The 13,341-nt window shown below is 43.1% G+C and overlaps 1 protein-coding gene across 4 annotated transcripts in view; it reads left to right on the plus strand.

Annotated features, from left to right (window-relative positions):
- LOC126095306 (transducin-like enhancer protein 4) overlaps nt 1-13,341 on the plus strand; it is a 468,367-nt gene that overhangs the window by 214,267 nt on the left and 240,759 nt on the right. For all 4 annotated transcript variants that reach the window (XM_049910100.1, XM_049910101.1, XM_049910102.1 and 1 more), the window contains one exon: nt 5,502-5,564. In XM_049910100.1, coding sequence (XP_049766057.1) covers nt 5,502-5,564 — 63 coding nt within the window. The remainder of the gene's footprint in view (nt 1-5,501; nt 5,565-13,341) is intronic.

Raw genomic sequence — 13,341 nt, forward strand, 5'->3', positions numbered from 1 at the left:
ACTCAAACGCTACATGGAAACGTGCATCATTCGTGTTCCTCTCATAATTTGTCGCCCTCTAGTTACATCAGCTCCTTAGACGGGTATTAGCTTCTCCAAATTTGAAACTATAAAATCAGACCCAGCAGTAGAAGTCGCTCTGTCATGTTACCTGCAACGTACAAGCGAGGTACTGAACACTTCGATCTCAGTAACAGCGTGAGTGGGTACTGACAGGCAACCGTGCAACTTCCTACGCCACATACTGTAATCAGAAACGTACTTCATGATATCGACCCAGACCAGGCGTATTTAATGAGGTTAGGTAAGTAGACTGCTTCCAGGCTCATAATAAGACAGTCAGCGAAGACAACACGGATCCAGAACTCCTGGAGGTCCCCGATTATAGCCGCGAGAATTGTTAGACTTGAGTGGCCCCTGCGTAAATAATGTAATACTCTGGCGCACGAGTCACGTCTGTGTGCGTCACCCTCGCTGTATCTTGCCGGACCTACCGAAAATCGAAAATTGGTTATTGTAAGCGCTAAACTTCTCTTCTGTTACATTATTCAGTTTTTACAGTGAACAAGAAGGAAAGGAAAGCACGATATATTTGGGGAAGTAATTAAACTGAAAAAAGGGAAAGTTCTACAATGGACTACAAAAGTGTCGGAAGGTCAGTTTATGGAATAGTGCCTCGAAAGAACATAACTAAAAGTAACACATGGGTGATTAAGAGTTATACAAGTGAATCAGATGACAGTGAGGCAGTTATATAAGGAAATATGCACCGAATCCAGTAGAAGAGTTTTGCTGTTTGTGGAACAAAATAATTGACGATGGTACAGATCGAGACAATAGAAAACGCTCACTGGCAGTAGTGTGACAGGATTTTAGAAAGAGAGAAATGTTTAAAAATGTAAGCGTTACGAAGTCTTCTGGAAGTATTTGTCCGGAGTATAGCTTTATATTGCGCAGAAACCTGAACGATAAATAGTGCAGAGTAGAAGAAAATAGGTTTTGAAGTGGGGAAAATAAGGTGGGTAGTTCAGATAAACAAACAAAAGGTTCTGAATCGAACTGGGTAAGAAGGAATTTTACGCCAAGACCGGACTTAAAGAAGGGCGGGTACTGAAGAAGCAGCGAGGAATCGCCAGCTTGGGAAGGGGCGGTAGGGTTTGAAGACAACGAGTTGGTTCAAGTGGATGGTAGGTTGCAGTTTTTACGCAGAGCTGAAGAGACTAGGACAGGATAGACTAATTAGGAGAACTGAGTTCGACTAGTCTTTCCACTGAAGATGTTAGCAAGTGGTATCTGTGATCGTTTCTGATATTCTTATCCTCGGCAGACTAGCGACACTCCGGTATCACCTTATTGCGTGTGAAGGCAAGCCACGATAAATCTGGAATGTTTCCGCTTTTCCCCCTTTGCACAGCGAAATGGGTACGAAGACGTACGCTCTCCCGTGGCGGCCGGGTTCCACTCGGCGTCCAGTCTGTGTGTCTCGCTCGCTGTCACGTGTCCGCTCCCAGGAACCGCTCCGGGTTTTTGCTCGTCGCGATGCGAGAGCAGGCGGCGGGCGCCGTGTGAAGCGGAATGGCGTTTTAAATATGCAGCCGGCACGGCGCGGTGTTACGCTTTGTAGGTGGCCGTTCAAACTTTAATCCGGCCGCCGCCGAGCCTCTAAATGCGCTGAATATATAAATTAGCGCTGCGCGGCGTCGCTTCGCGGTCGATACCCGAGGTCGCGGCCGGCACGCAACCCCGGGCCCCGTCTGTTTTTGTTCCTCCTCGCCCCTCTGTGAATAACAAGTGGACAGGGCTGGCTTCCCAGGTTTTCCCCGCCACCCTCGCTCCGTTGCCGGCTCTGGGGCCGAGCGGACAACGTGCTGCGACCAGTCGATTCCGCGCCGCACTCGTCTCGAGGTTTCGGTAATGAACACACTATTTCAGCCGACATGTAGCTAAGTGCCACACTGTGGCTTTAGCTGTCCCGCTGCTAACGGATTCAGGTTAGGGCAGAGCCGCTTGGTAGCCACACATGATTAAATCTCTCTCTCCCTCTCACTCTCTCACTCTCTCTCTCTCACTCACTCACACACACACACACACACACACACACACACACACATTCTGCCATGTTACTGTGTATCCTGCCTTTTTCTGATTCACGTCTCCTATTCGTATCTTGTACCCGACAAATCGCACATCACGAATAACTAGACACCCAGCGAAGTTGTACTGCGATATTCGGAGTTGTGTTCAAATTTGGGAAGAAGCACCAAAAAATGGTTTAAACGGCTCTGAGCACTATGGGACTTAACATCTATGGTCATCAGTCCTCTAGAACTTTAGAACTACTTAGACCTAACTAAGCCAAGGACATCACACACATCCATGCCCAAGGCAGGATTCGAACCTGCGACCATAGGAGTCGCGCGGTTCCGGACTGAAGCGCCTAGAACCGCTCAGCCACACCAGCCGGCGAAGGAGCACCGATCCACACTTCTCAATATTTGCACGTTTTTCGTTGACTTCCGTTGAGTTCTGGGATGTTTCCGTTGAAAAAAAAAAAAAACAGAAAATCTTCCTCTTTTTGTATCTGAGATCCATCCCTAGTGACTTTGAAGTTGACGCGACGTTTAATTATGTTCTTGCTTGCTTGCTTGCTTCCTTCCTTCCTTCGTCACAGTATACCTCTAGCAGCATAGCAGAGCAGTCCCCTTTCACAGCGTGTCTAATGAGAAATAATAAATATTTCGGGGGGAGTCGAATCCATGATTCCGGTCGGGGAGGGTAGCATTGGGCTCATACTAATTTTGTATCGCTGTGCTGTCTCCAAATCGTCTACAGTAAATCTACGTGTTTTTCATCTATTCTACCAAATAGAGATAGATATTAGCTTAACGTTGTTGCCAAAAGTCTCGAAAAGTTCTTGGTCGATCTACTTCAGATTTTTCACGATATTCTAATAAACGTGCTGAAGGTCATGGGCGACACATTTTTAGACACATACATGGTGTATGAGTGTATATATGATATTGTTTCAAAAGGTATTTACTAATTTACCTCAAATTTTTTACACAACACACTAATAAAACTGTGGATGGACATAAGCTACAAGGTACATAAATATCTATCTCAAGAGGAATCACCAAAATTCTCGGATAATATTTTTACACTATACCGTAACAGACATTCAGACTGACATGGGCTACATATTTTTTATACAACAAATGTGCAGGTCTTGTGTGAAAACAGACTCGGGTAAAGAAAATCCTGTGCTGTACTCTTTTGTGGAAGTGTGCGGTTTTGTTTCTTTTCTCAGAGTCAGACAAAGCCTTTCTTCCATGCTTATTGGTTCTCATTATATGCATTTTAAAAAAGTATACAGAACAATATGTGATTTCTTTTTCTTCCTCTCAGTTGGATAGAAAAGTTTTGTATATGGCTCATCGCGTTATGATTAGAACAGTACTGCAGAATACGAATTTTCCGTAACAATAACGAGGCTCAAGGTCGGAGGAGAAGAGAGACGGTGGCAGGAGGCAGGAGTAGTGGAGAGGGGGGGGGAGGAAAAGAGAGAGAGAGAGAGAGAGAGAGAGAGAGAGAGAGAGAGAGAGTGGGGGGCGGAGGAGGGTGTGCACAGAGAGGAGGGGAAAGAAATAAGGAAGTATATCCAATTTCCACACACACTTGATAATAGCGAAGCATTGCCGGGTTTCATAGTACCAACTACAATAACGAGAAAATTTTCGACGCTCTTAAGCCTGAAAGCTATGTTTCAAAGAATCTTTTTCTTCTGTCTTAAAGTCCTTGGGTGGGGGAAGGCGTAGCGGCTCCTGTCTCCCTCCTCCAGGTTCACCACTGATTCAGGGTGAAGTTGTGGATCGTGCATGAGACAGTATACTGTGGTTGAGAGAGCGCTTTTAAGCGTTAGAGTGCAATTTTTAGCCGGTGAAGGTCCCCATCCGAATCGTCTTACGAGAGCGAGCAGTCCACACCTAATGTCGGAACACATGTGTATAACAAGAAATAATAGATTACTTGGGTGGGGTCATCACTATGCTGATAAGGGGAAAACAATCGTTTGACCTGCAAGAAAACTTAGTTCTGCCTTCTTCACTAAAAGCTGACAGTAAAAAGATCGAAACCTGCTGTGAGATGGAAACACAGTGCCATGCCGGTAGTTAAACCCGGAACCTTCGCCTGTCCGCACGCAATTGCTCTACATAAGAAAGACTCGATCCAGCCTTCAGACCTTTACTTCTGTCAGAACCTCATCATCAACTTCACAGAAGTTGCTGGACTAGCACTCCTGGAGGAAAGGATATTGCAAACAAACATCTGTGACATCGAGATTGTTTTCAGAATGAGTGTTTTTTAGGAGTAAGAAATTTCACTTCAGTGTGAAAAATTTGAGTAACAAGATTTTCAAAATGGTGAACGGCGTCGAAGGTTTTTCGTAATTTATGTGCGCGGTGACTTTGCGTTTCGGGGTAATTATTTCGTATTATAAATTACAAGATGTACTACGAACTCATGCCTCCTAAACTTTTTGATCACACATTTAAATACGAACGTTTACTCTGTCAGTAGTAACCACGATATATCGATGACTGCGTTGTAACGTTATAAAGATTGGTTTCACACATATTTAGTCTGCATTAAAAATTATCGTCCCACTACAATACAAAGATGGGCTGATGTGACTTCGCTGTTTATAGAGCCTGAAACTAAATGCACGAGCCTAGATAAACCACTTCACAAATTATAAATGAAAAGCAGTAAACTGTTTATGTTCTGTGGTATGATTTACTTCGTTTTCAGCTTACAAGGCTATCATTAGCCTTTATACCGTAGAACATTGATGGCCAATCTGGTCGTTACTGGCCAGTAGCGCTTGTTCCAGCTTTTATGTTGGACGGCAGGCGGTAAGGATTATAGAAACATTTTCATCAGGTTTTCATAAAATTTTGACACAAAGTGTTTGGTAAGTAATTACGGTGTTGTTGTATGCTTTAACTTGCTGTAACTCTACATTATAAATTTTTTTAAGTAAAGGTACGTCCCTATTTTATAGGTCTTTACTGTGTAACCGGAGGACGGTTAGAAAATTTAACTACTGCGAACGGAGATACAAAAGTGAACGATAGGTAAAAAATGTTGATTACCCGTGCAATAGAACCTCCACAATTTAGTGCTTTTCAATTTTTATTTGGGAAAAAATTCGTGTAAACAATGCCTGGTGTTCGGTGCGTGTTATAGTACGGCTATTAAATGTTTGGTAGGGGGAGAATAGAAATCACTGCACCTTCTTTTTTTTCAAAAAGAAAGGTTCATCCTGGTACTATTAGACGATAAAAGAAAACTTTAATGCTGAGACACATCGCTGCGCCTTGTTTCCTGGTAGTGCCTGCATCCAATTTTGAAGTGTGGGGTTGGGTTGAACCTTGCGTTGCGCGCTTAGATTTGGACTGGAAGCGCTTCTCCACCACGATTTCTTTTGCTTTTTGTTCCAGACGGAGATTTCCAAGAGACTGAACGCCATCATCGCGCAAATCCTGCCCTTCCTGTCACAAGAGGTGAGTACCGCGCACGCTGTGCCGAGTGAAACATCCCGCGTCCAGAGCAGCTGCAGCCAGCGCAACGCAGTTAAATTTCCTCCCACCCCGACACACTGATTGATTTTGTTTCGCTATACATTAGCTGCATTCGCAGTGCCTCTGCGTGACACAATTAAAATTACTCTCAAATTAATAGGTTTAAATCGTAGATTGTATACAGCTCTGCCGGGATTATGATTTACAATACATTTTCACTTTAAACCAATTATTCTTTTTGTTGCAAATTAGAAAATCAGTTTTGTTTGTATAATGTTACACAAAATGCCCTTTATCGCGTGTAACTGATTTACATTTCGCTGCAGATTTATTGCTAATTACCGACATTATATTATGCAGCACTTTTTAAAAAAGTGATACTAACTCACGTCACGTGGAAATGTGCTTTGCACTTTTTTACGTTCTGCGTTTATTAACGCTATTAAAGCACATTGGCTTTGAAATTATAATGGGAAAAAATCAAAAAGCTGTAACTATATATATATATATATATATATATATATATATATATATATATATTTTTTTTTTTTTTTTTTTTTTTTTTTTTTTACAAGGAACGTTTGAGACGAGCTGTGTCTGTTACTTACACGGAAACTTGATTTGGGTTTAAGGAAGTTAAACGAGACATTACTACCAAAGCTCGGGAGTCCATACTGCTTCATTGTGCACATTAGTATTCTTCTTTCCTCAGTAACCCACTTAGAATTACGGTGCCGTATCGGAGGTGAGAGTTTTGTTTCCTAAAATATCTCCTTAATTACCAAATACAGATTTTGTCATAACGTGTCCTCAGCTGCGTAAGACATGATCGATTATATAGATCTTTTTTATTTTCGTGCGGCACAATCAATTCAGACAATAATACCTAAATTAAAGAAAAAACTTATAGGTATAAAGAAAAACACAAGAAGTACCCAAGGAAAGAATAGCTGCTTCACTGCTTCCCATACCACTAGTCCCGCATCTGGACGGTACTGCGTTCGCGGCCATTAACGTTATTATTCTCGTACTTGCTTAAATCACTGTCGTCGAGTAAAGATGATGAGTCTTTCACTAAGTCCTGTTAATTCTTTCTCCTGGATATTATTCTTTAATGATTCGCTGCCACTGATAACATTTTTTGAAGTTTTGCATTCTTGTTCCCATTACCTTTCCTTTTTTTTTACTACCGGGATATTTGTGTAACTCATCGACCTTCATTTGACTGTCAACAAGCTTTGTACGTCTGAAATTTTTATTTATGTGCTACTTTCCTTTTCTCTGGTACTAATCATCTGTATTACCGTTCCAAGAAGTAAGGAGTGCTGTCGACAAGGGATCTCAGATCGATTTCATATTCCTAGATATCCAGAAGGCTTTGATACCGTTCCTCACCAGCGACTATTAATCAAATTGCGTGCACATGGAGTGTCGTCTCAGTTGTGTGACTGGATTCGTGATTTCCTCTCAGGGAGGTCACAGTTCGTAGTGATAGACGGTAAACCATCGAGTAGAACAGAAGTGATATCTGGCGTTCCGCAAGGTAGTGTCATAGGCCCTCTGTTGTTCCTGATTTACACAGATGATCTAGGTGATAATCTGAGTAGCCCCCTTAGACTGTTTACAGATGGTGCTGTAATTTACCGTCTAGTAAAATCATCAGACGATCAATTCCAATTACAAAGTGATTTAGAGAGAATTTCTGTATGGTGCAAAAGTGGCAATTGGCAGTAAACAAAGAAAAGTGCGAGGTCATCCACTAAAGAAATCCGATAAATTTTGGGTATACGATAAATCGCACAAATCTAACGGCTGTCAACTCGACTAAATACCTAGGAATTACAATTATGAGCAACTTAAATGGGAAAGACCACATAGATAATATTGTGGGGAAGGCGAAACAAATACAGTGCTTTGTTGTCAGAACACTTTAAGAAGATGCGACAAACCCACTAGAGAGACAGCGTATATTACACTTGTCCGTCCTCTGCTGGAATACTGCTGCGCGGTGTGGGATCTCTACCAGCTAGGGTTGACCGGAGGACATCGAAAAAGTGCAAAGAAGGGCAGCCCGTTTCGTGTTATCGCGCAATAGGGGTGAGAATGTCTGTGATATGATACGCGAGTTGGGGTGGCAGTCACTGAAACAAAGGCGGTTTTCTTTGCGGCGAGATCTATTTTCGAAATTTCAGTCGCCAACTTTCTCTTCCGAATGCGAAAATATTTTGTTGGCAGCCACCTACACTGGGAGAAATGATCATCATAATAAAATTAGAGAAATCAGAGCTCGAACGGAAAGATTTAGGTGTTCCTTTTTCCCACGCGCCATTCGAGAGTGGAATGGTAGAGTAGTGGTATGAAGATGGTTCGGTGAACTCTCTGCCAGGCACTTAAGTGTTAATTGCAGAGTAACCGTGTAGATGTAGAACGTTGGTGCAAGGCGTGTATTTTGTGTGTAGTATGTACCAGTATTCTGCTTGACCTGTGGCCAAATATTCAGTGTTACTCTTGTTCGTGACTCGATCACACCCCACGGACTTGTTTTCATAATATTAAAACGTTAATTCTTCTTTCCCGTAAGGAATCTTCCAGACACCGAGACGTATGTGAGTATTTATGAACTGTGCATTCGCGGGGGTGGGAGGAGGTGCGGTTGCGCACTTGTAGTGCAGTTTACAGGTTAACGATTAACAACAGCTGCGCTGAGTTGATCCAGGAAGTTGAAAGTTGCCACGACGTGAGAACACTGTACATGCCCAGAAAACGGTGGCATAGCACACTTGTAAGTCGCGTCGAGTCGTGCCTTAGAAATGCGGCCGCTCTCGGCCTTTCCTGTCGAGGTAGTGCGTCGTGGAAACAGCGTCCTCGTTTTCTGCTCGATATATAGTAGAAACTACGTATACTCTTGCCCAGGAAGGAATTCCAGCATCCAGTCACTATTGATGACATCGAATGTATTACGCTTTACCAGTCCAGATTATTACATGAGACTAGCAGCAGGTCTGATACTTGTTTTTAACACTCGTGTTTTATTTCTTCCCCCTCGTAAACGTGGCAACACAGTTGCATCTGTCATAAACCTGAGATTACAGAAAAATTTACTGTCTGATACGAACCTTCAAGATATCTTTTATTTTTGAAACCACATACGCATTTCATTTAAAGAGTCTATGACAGCTATTAATACGTAATAACCATTACGATGTCATTGGCCAAAGCATTCTTTGGACACAGTCTTTTCCTTTTTGGAATGGTTTCTGCTTGTATGGTTGTGTAGTGCCTGCTCCGATGTTATCTTTTCTCCCACAAGTTTACCGTTCAGTATTTCGTCCCACTGTAGTTTTCTTCGGTTCGCATCATGATTCACCTGGTTCCTCCATCTTGTTCGTGGTCTTCCAGTTGGTCTTCTTCCAGATTCCGTCAGTTCCAGGGCTTTCCCTAGAAGAGCTTCTTATCTCGTTCTTTTAAAGTGATCAAACTATTTCAGGCCTTTTCTCTCCGTAGTTTCTTTTAGGGAATTGATCTAAAGGGTATTTCGTATTGCTCGATTCTCTATCCTGTCCCTTCTCGTTCTACCCAGGATCCCTCGTAAGAAACGCTTCTCTGATCGCTGGTAATCTGCGCAATTCTTTGTCCTTGTTCAACATTGCGATCCGTAAGTCAAAATGTGTAATAATATGACTTTGAAATCGTTATCTTTGCTTAGTTCGATATTTTGCAATTCCTGATTACGTCCGTTAGAAAGACGCAACCCCTTAGTGGACGTCGTGGGAGAGGGGCAATGGCACGAAGTAGGGATGTCCTGTAGCTGTGAAGTACTTCGGGAAAACAGAGAGGGAGAGGGAGAGGGAGAGGGAGAGGGGGAGAGAGAGAGGGGGGGGCGGAGGGAAATCCCTTTGCTTTTAAGCTTGCAATATTTTAACATTTATTGTGAAATCATTAACGCTTTTATTACTTTGTAGACGTCTACTAATATACGAATAGTACCTTTTTATTTAAAGTGGTCATGGTACATGTCAGTCTATTTCTCAACAAATACATATCGTGAACGCAAATGTCGCTACTAGTCGATTTAAATGATGCTGTAACGCGAGGGGTGGGAGTGATATTCACGTACAATATTTTTACTTTGTATGAAAACTTTTTAAAGTCCTGGGTAAAGTTCTTTGCTAAGTCAGTTTTTTATTTAGTCAAGTTGGTTGATGACTTTATTTGCGTAGTCCTGCATTCTCACTCGTCTGCTTTACTGGCTACGTGTAGCAATGACACCCTCTCGGTACAATTGTGTACACTGACTTTTACTGCTGCGTCTTAGCTGCAACAGAAGTACTTTTCCCCTATGCAAACGTGAGGTAGACACTTGTGAATGTTCAGCCTTTTCAACATGCGCGAGAAGTACTGCCAACTGTTGGGCATCACTACGAAAATATCAGCAAGTCCGAGCAACAGTGCGCAGCATCCCGTAACCACCAGAATACACGGATGTGATTGGTTCGCTGTATTCTGCTGTATAATTGAATATTGCTATTTTGCACCGTAATTATCGAGTGATCATTTTACTGTTTATTATAATACATAATATTTCGTAATTAGTCCATAAAATGAAGCCAAGTGTACGATGTATGTTTCGGAAACTGGTACATGTTTTTTTATAGACCTCTCATCTAAAATGATTAAAAAACTACTAAGAGCATTACCACATAAATAATAAGTTTTGCTTTGCCCAGAAGAGATTAAAGTGTGACAGGTTTAAGACAGCTGCGGTAGCGCGGCCCGCTATCCCAGAGGCCGTGCTTCGCGTGCCGACGCCAGTCGCCTGTTTACCCGCCGGACCCGGCTGAGAAGCACTTTGTCGCAGACGGGGGAGAACGGCACAAAAAGCGTGTGTCCGGCAGAGGTGCACTCGTGTGCCCGCCGCTGTTTACCTGCCGCGTCGCATTAGGCGGCGGCGGCGGTGAAAGGCCGGCGACCTGGCTCTGTGTACGCTTGCCGGTGGCGTGCACCTGTGCCGGTTGCTCTGTGGGGCGTTCTGCGCTGGCCGGTGTGCTGTCTCCCTCCCACGCCCACACTCCAGCCGGCTTTATGCTATCTTTAATGAACTCTAAAGTAGCTAACAACCCTCACCATACTTAAAATAACAAGCAAGAATAAAAGTTTAATTGCTGCACATTTCACTCGTAGCAATTCAAGTTGTGCTCTTAGGTTCCTGCCTAATCACACCCTCTGAAATCGCTACGTATTAGCAAAAACGACCAGATATTTGCTACAAGCTAGAATAAAAACGTCATTGCTGGTCGTTTCACTCGCAGCAATTTCATCTTTCGTTTCTCAATCACGCTAAAGTTGTACAATGGAAGCCGGCCGGAGTGTCCGAGCGGTTTTAGGCCCTTCAGTCTGGAACCGCGTGACCGCTACGGTCGCAGGTTCGAATCCTGCCTCGGGCACGGATGTGTGTGTGTCGTCCTTAGGTTAGTTAGGTTCAAGTAATTCAAAGTTCTAGGGGACCGATGACCTCAGATGTTAGATCCCCCAGTGCTCAGAGCCATTAGAACCATTAGAATGGAAGAAACTCATTTGTGAGAGACAGCACTTTCTTATATGTAAATAACATCGACTGTTGCGGACCGTACTTCTAGCACATTAATAAGACTTTCAGAACCTGTTACAAATGCGAAGACGAAGAAAAAAAATTAGCATGTAATATCATATGAACATTATTCCTTCAACGCCACAATCCATTCTAACCATGTTGTAGTTTCACAAATACTGGCACTCTTGTTGCGAAAGCCGACAATTGTGAAATTACAGTGAACAGTTCCATCCGCTCGCTACACCAGCGGAGGATACGTGCCCAGACGATCTATCGTACACGTCATATACTCGTCATGTACGTGACGAGCGACGTGATAAAGCGGATACACGCCCGTCCACTGCCGTTTCTTAAGGCGTGGCAGTTCTGCTGTGTACGAATGGTTGCCTCACAGCCAGGAGCCGATAGCCATTGTACACGGATCAATGACAGGGGGCATTTCTGTCGTCCTAGCACCCTCGGGCTGACTCATCTCGGGGCACTGACGGTAACACACATCATCGCCGAAAGCTGCTGAAAGCACAGTCCCTCTTATCTTGTGATATAAGCCAAAAATCGATGCATGATGAAAGGGCCTCAAAATAATTCATTGGAGACAAGTCAAAAAAGTACACCACACATACAATGGTAACTTACACGCCTTGACGGCATTTCTTGACTTAATCAGTCTGACTGCACTCTAGGTCCGACCTCTTGCGGGAGTAGGGCTAAGTGCTACGAGCAAAGATGGTGGACGAAACGGAAGTAGTGAGAGACAACTTGAGAATTTGGATAGCGTGGAGAGCGTGTTCGGCTAGCCGAAATTGTTAAGGAGACCGTTCCGGCACGAATTTTTACTTGCCGCTGAATTATTTCGACGCCGTCATGTGTCAGACATCGATATTTCTTTATCATGTGTATATGCGCCCACGAAATTCTGAATGTGTGTGTATTCTTTCTGACATTCCGTAGGAACAGACACCACAAATATGATAGTAATCGATACAATTTGAGTTGTTACACTGTCAGTCACTGGTCCACGAGTTCTATAAAGTAGGTCAAGTGGAGGAGGATGTAACGCAAGGGCTAAACAAACTTTTTGCGTCTCGAAGGAGCAGATCGAGTTTGTTCCGGCTATGATAAACGGATTAGCTTTGTTGACTTGACGCATATGTTACGTGCGAGATCGCGAGTCACCACATTATTACGTTTTCAAAACGCAGCAGCACTAGCAGTCTCGTGTGGACACCATCTTTGAAAACAAAATACGGAGTCACCGTCTCTGCATAGGGCTTCTAAATGCAAAGTGAAACTGGAAGAAGCTGGTATGATGCTAGTCCGTTGCGGATGTGGAAGATTGATATGTTTGATTTTTAAGAACGAACAGTTGATATTAAATTTCTACCGTTGTTAGAAGTACATACACGTGAATACTCTGCAGTTTAAGCTTAAGTTACTGACAGAGGGTTCATCGAAACACTTTCACACTCGCCTACCGTTCCACCCACTTAACAGCGCGCGGGAAAAGCGAACACTTCAATCCTTTCGTGCAAGCTCTGGTTTCTCCTATTTCATTACGATGGTCATTTCTCCCCGTGTCGGTGGGTGTCAAGAAAATATTTTCGCATTCGGCGAAAAAGGTGGAGATTGGAATTTCTTGAAAAGAGCTTGCCGCAACGAAGAACGCCTTTGTCCTAATGATTGCCACCCCAACACGTGTATCGTATTCGTGACACACGCTCCACTACTTCGCCAATCGAAGACTAGAGTGTATGTTGCGTATCTCAACACATTCACTTATGAAGTGATTGATATCAGGGGAACTTCACGACTGTCTCGATGAATTTATTGCGAAGCTGCTGAACGTACGTTTATAGTTCAACGAAATGATTTAATTACGTTCTCTGTGTTAATTTTTTCTCCAGCTAAAGCAAGTAATATATTTATATAATGCATATTTGGTAAAAAAAAAAAACTGTTCGTAGATGTTGGTAACTTTTTTGCAGAAATGTCACACAAAACGAAAGAAATTATTTGCAAATTTGTGCTAAAGTACCACGTTAGTGTTCTTTGTCACTGGGAAGGATAAAATTACTGATTTTATAATTTCTTCCTCCACTGTACCTGCTAAATGGTTTTTACTCGTGGTTGCTGGACAAATGTACCTTTCTGTTGCTCCTGTTTCTCTCA

This window comes from Schistocerca cancellata, chromosome 8, assembly GCF_023864275.1.
Source record: "Schistocerca cancellata isolate TAMUIC-IGC-003103 chromosome 8, iqSchCanc2.1, whole genome shotgun sequence".
NCBI classification, from domain to species: Eukaryota; Metazoa; Arthropoda; class Insecta; order Orthoptera; family Acrididae; genus Schistocerca; species Schistocerca cancellata.